This window comes from Limanda limanda, chromosome 4 (genome assembly GCF_963576545.1).
Source record: "Limanda limanda chromosome 4, fLimLim1.1, whole genome shotgun sequence".
In the NCBI taxonomy this organism is placed as follows: Eukaryota; Metazoa; Chordata; class Actinopteri; order Pleuronectiformes; family Pleuronectidae; genus Limanda; species Limanda limanda.
This window is the reverse complement of record NC_083639.1, coordinates 27,825,247-27,843,286: the sequence shown is the minus strand read 5'-3', so window position 1 is coordinate 27,843,286 and position 18,040 is coordinate 27,825,247. Positions and strand designations below refer to the sequence as shown.

The 18,040-nt window shown below is 41.7% G+C and overlaps 1 protein-coding gene across 1 annotated transcript in view; it reads right to left on the bottom strand.

The window, feature by feature from the left end:
* raly (RALY heterogeneous nuclear ribonucleoprotein) overlaps positions 1–965 on the bottom strand; it is a 32,050-nt gene extending 31,085 nt beyond the window's left edge. The window contains exon 1 of the mRNA XM_061070422.1: positions 710–965. Coding sequence (XP_060926405.1) covers positions 710–965 — 256 coding nt within the window. The remainder of the gene's footprint in view (positions 1–709) is intronic.
* Positions 966–18,040: the final 17,075 nt, after the last annotated feature.

Here is an 18,040-nt window from a genome sequence, read left to right as displayed (position 1 = left end):
TGCTGAAGAAACTGTGAACTCAACCTCATTACTTCCATTTTGAGAGAGAATATATCTTGAGTATATATTTAATATATATCGTGGTTTGTGTAAATCATTTAGGTCCTTTGGGAGAGGTGGTGGACTAGTGGCAGAAACTTGGACTATGGGCAGAAAAGGTCTCTGGTTCGTCTCTGGTTCGACTCCACGGAGAAACAACAAAAAGACGAACCTGGATTGATCTGTCCAAAAATCCAAGAGGATTCTCCCTACCCTGTCTAGTGCCCCTGAGCAAGGCACCTTACTCCCCCAACATCTGCTCCCCGGGCGCCGTACATGGCTGCTCACTGCTCTGTGTGTCCTGCAGCAGATGGGTTAAAAGCAGAGGTTACATTTCCCTCCTTGCATGAGTGTGCTTGTGCATGTCTGTGCATGTGTTTGGGACAAATAAATGTATCTTAATCTATCTTAATCTCCTTTCAATTTAAAGTATTTTATTTTCTGTTTCATTATTTGTCCCGGAATCTGTGTAAAAGGACAATTTGCCATTTCATTGACCTTCCGAGGAGCTGCAGGTAAATTCACCTCGAAACAACTTTGCATGGAAACAAATAAGCTTTTATCCCCAAACCTATCTAGTGTGGACACGTCTCAGCTTCACGACTCGTTTGCACGTATCCTCTTCATCAGAGTCTCAAAGATGAATGAACTAGATGAACCGGTGACTCACCGAGCGTCTGTCCCGCCAGCACCCGGCCGTTCTCCCCGACCACGGCGCCCCGGGCGTGCCGCTCGCCGGCGTACTGGATGAAGGCGTAGCCCTTGTGCACGGAGCAGCCCAGCACGCGGCCGTACTTGGAGAAGATGCTCTCCACATCCGACTTCTTCACCACCGCCGTGTTGAGGTTCCCGATGAACACCCGCGAGTTGATGGACTTGGGGTCGTTCTTGTTGGTCACGTTACTGGTCTGGACCTTCAGCGACATGCTGGACCGATGAGGTGAGGAAGAGGCGGGGGGTTGGTGGGATGTGTCGGGGGGGGGGAAGAGACGCAGAGAGACGGAGGATCTGAAGGATCAAAAGAGAAAAAGACAACCTTGGGTTAGTCATTAAAAGCCAGAGAGGGGAGAACAGCGAGTCTGTAAAATGATAATGAAGAAGGTGAAGATTTGCTTCATTGAGTCTCAGAATGGATTTTATTTATCGACCAAACAGGTTTTCATTCATAGATTATAACTTTTAGAAGTGGAGCATTGTGCGTATCGATTGCTTTTACTTTTCAAAATTTGGAAACAGCTGAATTTTAAACGTAGGACTTGTGTGTGTTTGTGTGTGTGTGTGTGTGTGTGTGTGCGTGTGTGTGTGTGTGTGTGTGTGTGCGTGTGTGTGTGTCCTTCCTACACATTCACCTTCCCAGTGAAACCTGACTGGTCAAACTCTAATGAAGCAAATTGAACTTGACCCGAGGGACTTTTGTGAGCGTTTGTTTCAGAAGATTCACAGAGAGAGAGAGAGAGAGAGAGAGAGAGAGAGAGAGAGAGAGAGAGAGAGACAGAGAGAGAGAGAGAGAGAGAGAGAGAGAGAGAGAGAGAGAGAGAGAGAGAGAGAGAGCGCAAGCGAGCTGTAGACTGATGTGTAACAAGGTGTCATCAATTTGAAAATACAGGGATAGAGAGAGAGAGAGAGAGAGAGAGAGAGAGAGAGAGAGAGAGAGAGAGAGAGAGAGAGAGAGAGAGAGAGAGAGAGAGAGAGAGAGAGAGTGTGTGTGTGTGTGCGTGTGCGTGTGTGCGTGCGTGTGTGTGTGTGTGTCCTTCCTACACAATCACCTTCCCAGTGAAACCTGACTGGTCAAACTCTAATGAAGCAAATTGAACTTGACCCGAGGGACTTTTGTGAGCGTTTGTTTCAGAAGATTCACAGAGAGAGAGAGAGAGAGAGAGAGAGAGAGAGAGAGAGAGAGAGAGAGAGAGAGAGAGAGAGAGAGAGCAAGCGAGCTGTAGACTGATGTGTAACAAGGTGTCATCAATTTGAAAATACAGGGACAGAGAGAGAGAGAGAGAGAGAGAGAGAGAGAGAGAGAGAGAGAGAGAGAGAGAGAGAGAGAGAGAGAGAGAGAGAGAGAGTGTGTGTGTGTGCGTGTGTGTGTGTGTGCGTGCGTGTGTGTGTGTGTGTGTGTCCTTCCTACACAATCACCTTCCCAGTGAAACCTGACTGGTCAAACTCTAATGAAGCAAATTGAACTTGACCCGAGGGACTTTTGTGAGCGTTTGTTTCAGAAGATTCACAGAGAGAGAGAGAGAGAGAGAGAGAGAGAGAGAGAGAGAGAGAGAGAGAGAGAGAGAGAGAGAGAGAGAGAGAGAGCGCAAGCGAGCTATAGACTGATGTGTAACAAGTTGTCATCAATTTGAAAATACAGGGATAGAGAGAGAGAGAGAGAGAGAGAGAGAGAGAGAGAGAGAGAGAGAGAGAGAGAGAGAGTGTGTGTGACTGTGAGAGAGTTTGAATGTTTTTAAGATCAAGTTTTTTAATAAATGATAAAAGACCCACATGTTGTTAAATGCACACACACGTATAAACATGATGCAAGTTGCAGGAAGCCATGAAGAGTAACTTATGCATCTTTGCGCACAAACACACACACACCCACACACACACAGAAAGTGGGGCTATGTCCCATATATGTATATCAGTGTGTTTGCAGTTATTGCACAAAAGCAATTTGCATGTACGAATGTTGAAAATGAATTTGTGTGATTATTCCAGAGGATCTGACTGAAAAGGGAAAATGAAACACAGTCTCATTGAAGAGTGGATTTTAAACACCGACATTAGCATAAGAAGAGTCACACAGATCCTCTCAGCTGGAATAAGACGTCAGAATAACTCACGCTTCACACGCAGATGAGTGTAAGTGTTGTTCATTGTGAAGCGTCGTTCATGGAAATGCATGTTTCCATAGAAATCGGGCTCCAGTGCAAACAGGAGAAACACTTCCTGTGTCTCTACAACGATCCCAAGCTCCATAAGCAAATCATCTCTAAAAGCTTCCTCCTCTGGGGGATTCACGCTGCGATGATACACGCTCAACATTAGCATAACGCCGCTTCAAGTCCCTAAATGACTCAGAGAGCTGACTTTGTGCTTTTCATGTAGATTTCCGCTCATGAATTCAAATGAGCTTCATGTCGTAGTATTGTTTTTATCCTCAATTGCCACGGCGACGGTGATTGTGTTGGAGAATTGTGTTGTGAGTGATGCTGATGTGCAGGAGGCTCAAGTAATATCCAAGTAATATGCACTCGTGTTTGTTTGTGGGTTGAAGCTGAAAGTCCAGTGATATGCTTCAGTTCAATGGAGACCACATCTGGGGTCAGGGGTCAACAGCTCTCGGGGGTCAGGGGCCAACAGCCAATCACAGCTCTCTTCAGTAGGAAACGGTTTAGTGAAACAGTTCTTTTAAAAGTTTCTTTGTATTCATGTATTCCTCGGTGCTATTCATGTTTAATTCTGATAGAAATGTAAGTTATTCATTTATAACGACTGTTTTAAATGTTTGATTTTATTCAGTGGCTGTAATTAAACTCTTCTGGGGGTTCACTTCGGGCTCCAATTCAGCTGCGTTTGAAAAATCAACCTTTTTTAAAAAAAATGGATTCACAGAAGAGACACAACGAGATATTTAGTTCAAATGCAACTAAACTCAAGCAACAAACGTATTTTGAAATAACTTGTATTAGGATTAGTATTTACGTATTCAACAACTTGTTGGTTTTTCTGCTAAAATATCAAAACAATAAACGTTGGACGACACGACCGAAATGTCTCAATCACCCCCTGGTGGCTGGCTAGAGTATAGGTCATAAACCCCTCCTCATTCATGTTAGTGGATAGGACATGGAACAAACTAAAAAGTCAAAAATGGATGTGCAATTGTTTAGTTTCTGCTAAGTTTGGTTTTAAGTAGTAGATAGATGATATAAAAAAGAGGTGAAACGTGGAGAATGTGTGTATCTGCAGGGATAAGTCACCAAGGCAGAGTCCAATGTATTTTGAGTTTAATTCGCGATATGCAGCACGATATCCACTTGTCACAATAGTATTATTGTTTTATGATTTAGTTTTTCGACATTCACAGCATCAGTGAATACAAGGGACCCAATGGGATCTCACGTGATTCAGATAAATTTCACAAACTCGTGTGAGACGTTGAGTCAAGTCAAATGTTTGTGTCGTCACCACACAAACACCGAAGCTGCTGCCATCTAATCACAATAATATTTCCCAAATGAAAAAAACTTGTATGGAGGGTTGAACATCTTGAGGAGGACACCAGGTCCATGTCTGAGCTGCTGTTGTGCCCTTGAGCAAATCACCAAAACCTTTTATGCTCCGTCCGGCACAGATCAATGACGGCCGGACCCCACGGTGGAAAGTTGTGTTACCTGTGAGTGTGTTTGTGGGATTAGCATTCAGATAAACTCTCCAGGTTCACTGAATCCGATCCATTAACATTTCTCGGTCGCACTCCGAGAACAAAGCGAGCAGCTTTACACCCAAATGAGCTTTATTTCCTGAGTTTTTAATTAAACTAAAGTTGTGCACATATCCTGCACCGGCACAACCTCTCCCTCGGATTCTGTGAGCAGGATTAGCAATTAAAGTGAACACCACGGGGGATTGTGTTGTGATTATACAGATTATACAAATGCTGCCTTCAGGCGCTGTTGGAAACGGCATCACAAACAGGACAGAGGTAACATCCCACAGAGGCCTGAGGAGTCACAGACTATGGCTGAATAGTGATTTTCACCTCACTCACTCAAATTATTGATGCTTAAATCAAAACATGAACATTTATTTACATGGTCAGATTTGACATAACAAGGAAACGTCCCACGTTTGGTGATTATTTCCAATTTCTACCTATTTTGAACGAGCAAGTTGAAAATCGTAATTTCTCTGAAACATCAGGAAAAAGAAGAAAAATCAACCGACAATTCAATTTGTCCAATTAGTTCACATCCGGCCTCTGACCCTCAGATTCCCGACATGTTGATTAAATTCAGACGTGAAACATTCGAACGAGTTATTTCACTGACACATCGCTGCTAATTACATTCACAATGAAACTTAATTACTGTGAGTGTGGGAGTTTTAGAAGCAGATGGTAAATATGATCCACACTTTTGACAAATGTAATAATCCAGTTACGTTCACAGCTTCTGTTTATCTGTCTGCAGGGCAAACAGAACGTGTGCTCATTGAGTTCCAGGAGTGAAACATCCGCAGCGGCTGGTGAATCAACACATCACACAGATGATGATGAACAATCAACCGCAGCGACACAAACAAAGAGACTGAGAATAACTCTCTGTGCTGGAATGGAAACAGAAATCGAACTAGAATGACACTCAGTGGAGCGGATCCCTCAGTCAAGGCCCAGCTCGCTCTCATGGAACCACATTTAAATACACTCAGTCCACATTTCATCCATAGAATGACACACATTCACCGATATTCTGGCACAAAATACATTATTCCTTCCTGATAGATTAATAAGTTCCCAGGAAATCTGTGACAATGACAAATAGTGCTAACAATGTTACAGGAAGTGAATTCCGTGATCCGCCCCCTTTAGGTGGATCCATCCCAAACTCCATAGACTCTTTCTTGGCTCATGTCCGATCCCACCACCAAGTTTTGTGGAAATCCATCAGTTATTTTTGTGCTAAAAACCTTGTTTATGCCACCTTTACGTATAAAACGAGATGTAACTGTAAAAATGATACACATACTTCCATGTGTCCATGGTTGTGAAGCAATATAACCACTAGAGGGCAGACTTTCAATTGACGGTACACATGTGGATGTGTGCCAATAAATACATCGCAACATGTGGACAGTTAAACTTTTCACTATAGTGATTTCCTCCTTGTGTCCTGTGGTCGACTCGTATTGGCTACACTGCCCTCCTATGATTTCCGTTGGTACTGCTCCTTTTTGTCTGTTTCATCCGTATCCGTACGTTTTTTAGACAGACGTGAACAAATAAGGACAAAGCCTCCGTTCATTGTATCTAACGTTGATTTTAAATGAGCCTGTTACGTCAGTATTCACAACCATAATTATCAATAAGCGTCATTTCCATAGTTGGCTACACTGCCCCCTGTGATTACCAGTGGTACTGCTCCGTTTTGTATCTATACGTTTTTGGAAGACATTAACAAATATGAAGGAAATTAATGGAGAGTACGAACAGAAGTCTCCGTCCACTTGCTTTAACTCTGCTGGTGAGCTAACGAGCATCAATCCCTCCGACAAACCAACAGACAAAAACACAGACAGGGGGGGTCCGTGATTTATGAGACTAATTTTAAAACCTCACTAACTTCCGCCTTTGTGAGATTAGACGTATAAAACAAATCCTCAGAGCTTCTGTCACATGTAAGCATGTGGTGTGATTTCAATATTCAACCAGAGGAGCGATGACAAGGAGGTAAAACCACTTTGCTCCCTCTTGTACGGTTGTTTATCTCCGTGTTGCTTTACTATCTCCTCATGTTTAATTGATGTTCGGCTGTAATTTGTGTTTCTTTACATCCACACACATCCTGCTCCACACAGCCGCTGAAGCCCAGGTTTAATATTCTAGAGCTCAGCAGTTTGAAGTGAAATCCTGTGATGTTAAAGTGGATCCGACATCACAAGGAGGAAAAAAGATAATCTGCTGTTTGAGAGCAGCTTTCGTTTGGACTCATTGATCGCTGCTAGTTTGAATTCACCTCAGTGTGTGAGTGTGTGAGTGTTACGTTGAGTACTTAAAAATGATTGAACATTTGAACGTGAGTTTCAAAGTGTCAACCCAACGTGACGCCGCCCATCGGTTTGACATTTTGTCCAGCGCCATCTTGTTTTTAGGAAACCGGAAGTAGCCATATTTGGATAACCTGGGGGGGGGGGGGGTGGAGCCTGACTGAGAGTCGCACGCCCCCATCTACACCCGTGACCACTCATTGGACGGTATTAGCTGTCAATCACACAGTTTCAATTAACAAAATTAACATCGTGCTGTATCGAATAAGACTCGAAAATATAAACTGAGACATAAAGTCCTTAGGAAAATGTTTACTGACGTTATAACTCAAGTGAGAAGAAGAGTTATTTTCTCATAGACTTCGTTAGAAAATTGACGCTCTTTTGTCTTTAACTTTCTGCGATTTTGGCCAACTGCTTTAAACTCAGCAGCCAAATCTCCGTATTTTACCCGGAGGTCAAGTCTGAAAAAGGCTTTAGTCATAAACTTTAGCATCATTCATTTTGGTTGAGATCTGATATTTGCAGTACCATCCGTCTCATATGTAGCCCACGGCTGTTTACATCCAATTAATACTTATTATCCTTGGTGGAGTCAGTTTATCTCCTCTAGTGTCATGAATAGACGTGGAAGATTTTATTGAGAGTGTTTCAAGTTGAGGTTTCAACTGGACGTCGGGTTTCTTCCTGTCAAACAGGCAGAAACAGGACAAAACCAAAAAGCTGAGTTCATTTTGAAGATATAGGTCAGTTTAGAGTGTTTCTGCCAGGACTGTGAGGAACAGTGAGGAGGCTCTGAGAGGACGACAACATGAAGAACATAATAAAAAGTTTTCCGCCTGGAGGATGAGGAGTGACTCCGCCCTCAGCGAGGGAAGGTCATCCCACCACCGGGGAGCGGCAGCGAGAAACACTTGGTAATAATAAACAGAACGGACGAGACAGAGGCAGCTTTGGGACTCGAGCCACTTCCACAAGCTGAGCTTCCAACAGGAGCTGGAAACACTGTGATGGGAGGAATCATTCTGCTTTTACAGTCAATATTCCCACAGCCAATAACGCTGATGCTACACCGCTGAGGCCCTGAGACGATCACATGACCTTTAGAACTACGAGACGCCTCCTGCTCCTCCTTCTCAGAGGCTTGGATTGAAAAGAGAGGTTAGTGTTTGTGAGGAGACCTCGACCGACCTGAGGAGGAAAACACACAAAACACAAGATACAGAAATATGGATTTAAAATGAGGAGTAAGTGGTAAAAAAAACCCTGATTTGTAGGTTTTATTGTTTCGTGTACCTGTAGTATTTTATGTTTTCACTTTATTTATTTATTTATTCTTTGGGCTGAATTTTAAATATGAAATGTTCTTGTTATCGTCAACATCTAGACAGCTTCACACAACTGATGAACTTAGTTTGTGTAAATCTGAGGTTCCACAATCTAAAGTATCTAAGGTTTGTAGAATCAAAACCTTTTCTTAAATGTTGTTTGTACCAAAACTCACAGTATTGGATATTTATTTATGTATCTATGCTGAGAAAGTGAGTCTATTGCAGTATATCCTGTCTTTTGGGAGCTTTTAATGTTCCTCTGTGTCAGAGAGCTGCTGATTCAATGTAATAATCAATGTATAATAGAGAATCTGAATATATTACAAAACTTTAACAACAGAGATGATGTCTCCTGTACAACCAAAAGCTTTTTATTGGTGTATGTGCAGTTTGGGTTAAACATCTCTTGTGGAAGTTCACTAGTGAATAAATCTCACAAATCCAGTTCACACACGTTCGAGTCTTCAGAGATTTAAACTAAGCAGAAAACGTTCCTGCTTTAAGAGAAGATAATAAAAACATCCTGAAGGTTAAACTTCCAGGAGAAGGAACAACGATCTCGTTTTCATACATTTAAAATCTGAACATTTCATAATCCAGATCCAGTGAATTCAGATCACCCCGCTGCCACTTGAAATTCTTTTAAGCTTTCGTTTCTACTCTGATCCATTCATGTTGAATTATTGCTTGAGGTAACAGCTGTGGCAAAAGGATAAACTCAGATCATAAAAATGCACGCACACACACACACACACACACACACACACACACACACACACACACTTGGTACTTGGCTCACAGTATAGCTGACGATGGAAGCCCACGGGAGTGAGGCTGCAGGCTGGTGCGCACACACACACACCGGACACACACACACACACACACACACACACACCCTGCAGCCATCACAGCACAAACTCAAGTCCACAAGGAAATGATTGACTGAAACATATGAAAATCACACTTAAGGAGACCACACGAGGAAAAAACCAAACAACTTTGACGCATTATAATAAATTCTGCAATAAGTGTTTTTGGCCGTGAGGTGTAGTTTAGGACAATAAAAGCAGTGTCTTCCATCCCGGCTCTTCACCTCCGTCATCCCTCCCTCCTGTTTTGGAGTGTTGAGCCACTTCAAGTCTCTGGTGCCTGGAAGTCACATTCATGTCAAATGATTTGGTGAATTGGTGAAGGAATTTGGCTGAGCATCGGGAGAGAGAGAGAGAGAGAGAGAGAGAGAGAGAGAGAGAGAGAATCTGGAGAAGGCTGCAGCCTCAGTGTGGTTAAACTACTGAGAACCGACTCATATCCGACTGTTAGTCCATTCATTCAGTGCCTTTCGTTTATATGAGATCGGTTCACGGAGGAAATAATTAATAGTGATAATAATAGTAGTAACTTAATTTATAAAGCACTTCTCAAAATACAGTGGCAAGGTGCTTGACAAATAAAAACACCCTGAGACTAGTTAGAAAAGAATAAAAAACACTAAACCTGCGACAGAAACTTAACCGTGACCTCCCGATGAAATGAAAGTAGAAATAGGTCAAATCATGCAAAGCAGTATTTAAAGGAAGCTGCAAGAGTATTTCTTTCCATATTTCAAAAGCTCTGTCTCCCTCAGTCTTTAGCCGAGAATCTGAAACAGTTATAATATTATCAGATGCTTGAAACCCCTGAACCGGTGTTTTAGATGTTTGATTCAATTCAGCCTGAATCTTAAGAAAAAGGTCCAACTAGATTGGCGCTGTAAAAGTATTTATTTCAAATTTTCCATATTAAAAATAAAGTCGCAACGTCAAACACATCATTTCAAGAGTCAATTTGAAACAGGTAAATTATCTTTTGCCCATAAACCAGCAGTGGTGAGGGTTGCACAAATGATTTCCTCTTTAAATGTTATTTGCAGCTCTGCAGGACGTGAGGATACGATCGAACATGTGAAAGAATGAAGCGTCTTTCTTTCCTTAAAACAAAATATTGATTGCAGCCATGTTTGTTTTGTTCATCTCATGGCGAACACACATCCTTCCACAATATACCGACAAGATCCAGCTAACATCAGGACTCCGGCGTGTTTGTGCTTCACTGCCTGACTTCCCATCGGCAGGTTGGTGCAGCACAGATCAGGAATCAGGAATCAGCTGAGGACGAGTGCAGAGCGTCTCACTTGCTGTTTACATCTGGGGCTTTGAGGCCTGGAGCTACAGGGGCTCTGGCTCTCAGCAATGGACCGAATTAGTTTACCTCACAAGTTAAAGCACATCGCCGGTTCAAATACTAATAAGAAAATCTGCATTTTTTAGTAATAAGATTTCTCTCCTCAGTGAAAAACAGCCTCTTCGCTCCTTTAAGACGAGTTCGGATGAGGAGACGACGAACAGAAGTCTCCGGTCTGTCGGACTCTCTCTCTATCTCTCTATTTGCTCTTCTCACTTATTTCTCAGTAATAACAGAATTATCCACTTCAACACCACTGCTGGAAATGTACCTTTCATTTCTCGGCCCATTACGTTGTTTGGTGGTTTGTTTTGAGGCGAAGTCGTTATATTACAGCCTTTCATCACACGAGAAGCCCTGGAACACTTTGAACACCACAGTCACTCACTCACTAACACTTCCTGGATTTGTGTTATTCCTCGTGTAATTTACAGAAACAAACACGATGATGTGGCCGAGCAGTGGCAGTGATCCACTTATTATAAACCCTGTGCTCCTTGTGGTTAAGGGTTAGAACTTGCTTTACATTTCACAACCTGCAAACTGGGGCTCATAGTAGAAAGACATGCATCAAAATCAGTCGAGCAAATGTAAGAAAAAACTAAAGAGTCGCTTGTTTGAGCCACAGATTGAAAAGATAAATCGACAGGATATTGTTTGGTGAATTAACAAATATATCACCTATAACAAGGTGTGACATATTCTGTTCTTAACACTCAACAAGAGTAAAACTACCAAAATAATCTATGGAAGAAAACATAGAAACCCCAGAAAGAGTCACATGTGAGGATCCCTCTGCCAGCACGGACAGAACTGTAACTGAGAACATCAACAACATGACAGTATTTACAGTTTGTACTGTCGTATATTTAACAAATATATCTTTCTTACATGGTTATAAACCATGTTGACATGTTTACTTGTATGGCGCCTAATTCTCAGACTTTTTAGACACTATTCCAGATGGTTCTGTTGGTTTTCTCCCTTCTTGAAATGATCTTTGACCCGCTTATGGATGGGTAAAAGAAGGGATGTTCTTCAACAGGTCCGTAAATCTCAGGTACAACGCATGCCCAAATTTAGCCAGAGACCCTATGGGTGACGTCATTTTATCCCTAGGTTTGTGGTAAACATCTCCCCTATAAGAGTCCTTGTCTTGCAGAGGCATGGCAGATTTTCACTTATTGGCTGTGTGTTATCTCCGGGTTTCTAGAGCTCGTCCTGACCTGTAATACTTCTGCATAATAAACTATGTTATACTGCAAGTTCTGGGTCCGCGGTTTCCTTCCTCAAACATCGACTTCGACAACACTCTGCTGCTTGAAAGACACAACACCACCATGATTGAAAAGGATGTCATTGTTTAAAGTGTTTGTACATAAGAGGGAAGCAGCGATGACAAATGAATTATCGTCTGCTCGATGGTACAACGTGGATAACTTGGCTTTAGGCACCTCGACCAAACTCAGATCTGAAGTTACACTTTAACTACCAGTGTGAGTAAGAGTAAAACTACCAAAAGAATCTATGGAAGAAAACATAGAAGGATCCCTGGAAGTTTAACAGATGCTGTGTGTAACTGAGAACGTCAACAAGATGACAGTATTTACAGTTTGTAACATGAGGGAAAAGGTGTCATTGTTTAAAGTATTTGTACATAAGAGGGAACAGGTCAGGTCCAGTTTACATCCAGGACATGGTCAAACACTACACACCAGCACGTTCACTCCGCTCTGCTTCAGCTAATCGGCTCGTTGCTCCTTCACTGCGAGCTAAACACTCATCAAAATCACGACTGTTTGCTGTCCTAGCTCCTAAATGGTGGAATGAGCTCCCACTCGACATCCGGACATCTGAAAGTTTACACATGTTTCGCCGAAAACTAAAAACACACCTCTTCCGACTGTACCTTGACTAAAAAAAAACAACAAAAAAACAACAAAAAAAACAAAAAACAAAAAAAACACTAACCACTTTTGAAACTATCACTTTGGTAGCACTAAAATGGCACTTACTTATAGCACTTTGTGGTTTTGCTTTATTTTGAAGAAATGTTACTGTCTTGATTCTTCTTGTTCTTGGTTTGTACCCTCAGGGTTGAATGCACTTATTGTAAGTCGCTTTGGATAAAAGCGTCAGCTAAATGAAATGTAATGTAAAAGCAGCTATGACAAATTAATTCTTGTCCATCAGGTGAGAAACATCCGCTTCTTTCACGTTTCTGTAGGAAAGTGAGCGCTGCTACTTGAGTTGTAATTTAGTTTTAGGCCTTTCACCCAAACTCCGGGCTGAAGTTACACTACCAGTGTGATATTCAACCATCTTCCACCAAACATCTGTTGCTGATGTTTCTTTAAATCCTCAGAAGCAGGAAAAATACAAAACCATGAACTTGTCTTTTAAAACTTTTTCCGCAGCGTAAACAGAAATGAAGAAACAAACCCGAGCTGCCAGCACCGGTCTCTCCCTGGAGGAAGCAGCTTCCTTCTCCTGCTTGAGTCCAAACAGACAGTTTGTTGACTGTGTGAGTCTCAGACTGATGTTCCCTCAGAGCATCTTTACAGCTCCTGACACCGGAGCCTGGGACCTGCACCACCGCTCACTGCTGGCCTCATTCCACTTGACTCCTCCATTCCCACTCAGGGCAACATTAGCCGTCTCCACAGGTTGCCTATAAATCATTGCCATGCAGGCCAACAGGCAGTAATAGAGACAGATAGTCTCTCTTAGACTGCATTAATGAACTGTTGTTCCTGGAACCAGGACAGACGATGGACCGGTCGATACCGGCTTGTTTCCTGCTCTGCAATCCCCCCCCACGCAGCCCGACCTCAGTTGGCTATCAGCTCGGGGGAGTCAATTAGAAGGAGCACGATTTAATGAATCAACGATTAATTAAATAACGATTTCATGGATCCTCAACAAAAGAAGGTTTCCGTCTCCATTGTGAGTTGTCTGGAGTCGGGGGGGGGGGGCTCAAACTGTCTGCACCTTCCTGTGATTACTTTCTTCATTTGTGTTTCCTCTGGAGCAAAGATTGTGTTTATTGTCCTTGAAGACGCTGCAGTGGATTTGAATGTTTCTCCCTGAAGGTTAGAAGTTTAAAAAACACAGAAATATGATCTGATTTCAGGTTGTATTCAATTTACTGAAAATCCAGTGAATTTAAACACAAATTGATTTGAGACTAAATTGTCCTTAAGTTGAGTATATTTATTCTACCATTACTGGTCTCTAGTTATATTGAAACAAAATATGAGCCACAAAGTTAAAAACATTCACTGGTTGTAATATAACTGGAACTGTAGGAAAATAATCATCATAAAGTGTAAAACTGAAACTTTAATTTCCACTTTTTGATTTTAATTTTTATGGCAAAGTGAATGAACGTCGTACAGCAGCTGTATTTCAACATCTGTTCAACTACCTGGAAGTAGATCCACGTGAAGTGAATAAGTGGGCGGGATTTAATTCAGTGACTTTGAGATTAGTCTCATTCTTCTCTCGTCTTCTCTCAAACTTTTTTCTTCTACTCTTGTCCTCTTCTTTTTCTGTCCTCTTCTCATCTTGTTTTCTACTTTCAACTTTCTACCCTCAGCTCGTCTCCTCTTCACCTCTTCCCCGTACATTCCTTCATCTTCCTTTCATCTCCTCTCCCCTTTGTTTCCCTCTTCCCTCCTCTTCATCCTCCACCTCTTTTGTAAACCTTTCACTTATTTCCCATCTTCTTCCTTCCTTCCTTTCTCTCTCCCTCTCTCTTCAGTTTCACCCTTTTTTTTACACAGTTATTATATTTCAGCTTTCCCCTTTAGTTCTTTTCAGTTGCATTCACTCTCTCTCTCTTTTCTATCCTCTGCTCTTCTCCTCCCATCTTCCCTTCTCGACCCTCATCCATGCTTTTCCTCTCCATCCTCCTCCTCATCATAATCAGCCCTTCTTTTCCTCCATCCTCCCCCCCCTCCTCCTCCTCATCACAGTGTTTCCTTCCTTGCTCGTTCTCCACATGATGAACGACTGGCTGTTCCACTCATCCATCTACTGGGCAGCCTCATCTATCTGTCCACTGCCGGCCCACACACACACACACACACACACACACACACACACACACACACACACAATGACACACAAACACACAAACACTTCATATAACAAAGGCACACACAAACATTTAGCGTGAAACACACACACACTCAAGGTGTACAGAGAGAAAAAGATGAAGTGTAATTTCAATGGACTTGACCCTACACACACACACACACACACACACACACACACACACACACACACACACACACACACTGACACACACACACTGACACACACACACACACACACACTCTCTCTCTCTCTCCCTAAGGGTGTGCCTCAACAGCTTCTGATTAAAGAGCCTCTATAGAAAATCAATACCTCCTTCATTACAGCCTTACCTCTCTCTATCTCTCTCTCTCTTTCTCCACCTCCAGCCTCTTCGCTCCATCACCCTCCCTCGCTCCTCCAAGTATCCGCCCTCGTCAATATCTCTCCCTCTCTTTCAAATGTGCTTTACGCTCAAAGCAATAAGGCGTCTCACACAGGAAGTAGATTCAGCGTTAACAAATCATAATGAACAAACTGAGACACAACACAACACAACACAACACAACACAACACTGTGGTGACTGATCAGTTGATTCAGAGCCGCAAGTCGGGAGAGAAGAGTTTAAACAGGAAGAGAAGCAACGTCCTCACTATAGAGTTCATATGAAGATGGACAGTTCCACTAAGGTAGCAGGCCTCCTCCATGTTAGCGGATGGGACATGGAGCAAACAAAAAGTCAAAAGCATCACAAGGATGGTTTCTGTCATATAGTTCTCACTGATGTTTTAAGTTTTCATGTTTCAGATAAGTTTAAAACACAGAGATATGTTTCAGTTGCAGTTTTTATAATAATTTCTGCATATTTATGTATCCAAGATATTTTAGCATCATTTCCATTCCTTCACGGGAGGAAGTGGAGACTCGTCCATCTACATGCAGCCTTGTCTTTAGTTCCCACACATAAGGAAGTGGAATGTCTCCTGATTCAAAGTGTCACAAAATGTACAATTCATTCATTATTAGGGCCCGAGCACTGACATCAAAGGTCAGGTGTGGCCCTATTGAAATTGTAAGGATTATTATTCTTTCTTATTATTATTCAGGCAAATGAATTTGCTTTTTGAGGGCTTTAACATGCTCAACTTCTTACCAAAATTTGCAGAAAGTTAGAAAGTGGTGAAAATTTACGTATTCTGAAGGAATTTTCAATGGGCGTCGCAAAATGGCTCAACGGTGCCCCCCGAGACAGCCCGAGACCCCCGGAAGGTGTTCCCATTGACCGATCTTTACAAAAATCAATACACAGGTGTATCATGACCAGACAAACAAAAAAGTCTGTAGATGCAATTGGAAAAACAAAACAGGAAGCCTGCTATTTTGTATTTAGTGGCCATTTTGGCCATATTCCACATTTTTTCTTTGATACACTTGTACCAGGGTTTTCATTGGATCAACTTCAAATTGAGATGAGTGTCATCACAACAAGATGGAGATAAAAACTGACTGACGGCTTTTTTTTTTAATCACACGGTGTGACCGTGGCGTGGCGTCAAAGTTTGATTACACGCCATTAAAACACGATGTTCCATGGACCATGAATCCTTTGATTTCAGTCTTCCTAGATCAAAGGAAACTTTATGTCTTGCACAACTATTTATTATCTTTTTTTTAAGGCAAAACGCATGCAACACTTCAAAATGCATGTGCTCGGGCCCGCCCAGTGCTGCTTTGCAGTCCTAAAAATTTTAGAAATTGTATTTTTTTTATTATTATTACTCATAGTTCTGTGGATTAAGGGTTAAAACATCAAAGTGCATCAGATATGACTCAGATGTTTACAGGATGTGATGTCATCCTGTGGGTAAAGAAATTAAGACTTGTGACGAGTTGCAGTTGCAGTTTTTTATTTGTTCAATCTCAAAACAACAAAATAATGACAAGTGTCCCGAGGTCGAAAACACGCCGCTGGACTTTACACCAGCCGAGAAGAAGATAAAATACTTTTCTACAAGTAAGAAGCTGAAAAGTTAAAACTGTACAACATGAAAAATCTCTCTGATACAAACTCCAGGTGAAAACTGGTCAAAGTGCTCGTGCATAAGGAGAAACTGTCAAAACACTGACAAAGGTTGTTTTTTTGGCAATTTCAAACATCACATCCCATAAATCCCATTAACTGTCAAAAACATTTTACATTTTCAAAAAGTAAGTAAATCAAGTCCTGGTTTAAAGATGTTTTCTCAAACTTTTTCTTCTGTCACAGACAGGGACCAGCATCCAGGGGCATCTCGATGGAATCGCAGACAGCCTTCAACCATACCTGCTTGCAGTGGGAACTCAGAGTAATGTGATTCACAAGTACTTCATTGTCATTGACAAACATGCAATACCTTGTAAGTCATCTGGCTCTCTTGCTTGTATTGATGAGCTTTTCAAAGCTCACTTTGTCTTTGGCACTTCGTACAACCACAATCTCGTCAATGTGTACAACTTCCTTCAGACAACCATTTATGAAATCGATATTGATACAACCAAGGTGAATCCTAGAGTTGCAGAGCTGAGGGCTCGGATGCTGCGTTGAGTAGATTTTCTTTTTTTTTTTCTCTGTGAGGGCTCCATTGCAGAATTTCTGAAATGTTGTGTTTCATTTGTAAGAGCTTCCAGACAAATGCTAATTCCCTGACAAAGCACTTGAAAGTTATCCACGGTCTTTGCTCTGGCAAGACACTTCGCCTTAAATGTGGTCAGGCTGGTTGTGCTCAAGTTTATGGCACTTTTTCTGGGTTCAGAAAGCATCTCAATAAAGCACATGAAACTTGTTCTGATCCTGGTGAAGGCCCATCTACAGTTGAAGATTCAGTAGGAAGTGTTAGTTATGATTTGCCATCTGTAATTCCTCCTCCTGATTCAGTCCTGCTACAGAAATCTCTTGTGCACAGTTGTGCTGCAACAATAGCTGAGCTGAAAGTGGCAGGTGTAGGTGAATCAACGATCAACTCTTTGGTCATTTCCATGGAAGAGATAGTTACTGATATTCATAATCAAGCAAAATAATCTGTGAAGAGTAGTCTGTCTTTACAAGAACCAGTCAAAAGAGACATTGAGGGCAAAATCGATTAGTGTTTTGAAAAAATGGAAAATCCTTTTAATGCATTAAATTCTGGTTATTATTATTATTATTATCATTATTATTATTATTATTCAGGCAAATTAATTGGCGTTTTGAGGGCTTTAACATGCTCAAATTCTTACCAAAATTTGCAGAAAGTTAGAAAGTGGTGAAAATTTACGTATTCTGAAGGAATTTACAATGGGCGTCGCAAAATGGCTCAACGGTGCCCCCCGAGACCCCTGGAACGTGTTCACACTGACCGATCTTCACAAAAATCGATATACAGGTGTATCACGACCAGACAAACAAAAAAGTCTAGGTGCAATTGGAAAAACACAACAGGAAGCCTGCTATTTTGCATTTAGTGGCCATTTTGGCCATATTCCACATTTTTACTTTGATGTACTTGTACCAGGGCTTTCATTAAATTACAGTTGAATCCTGATTGATACGTTCAAAATGGATCAACCTCACATTTATAAAAAGTTTTGCCGTTTAAAAAGT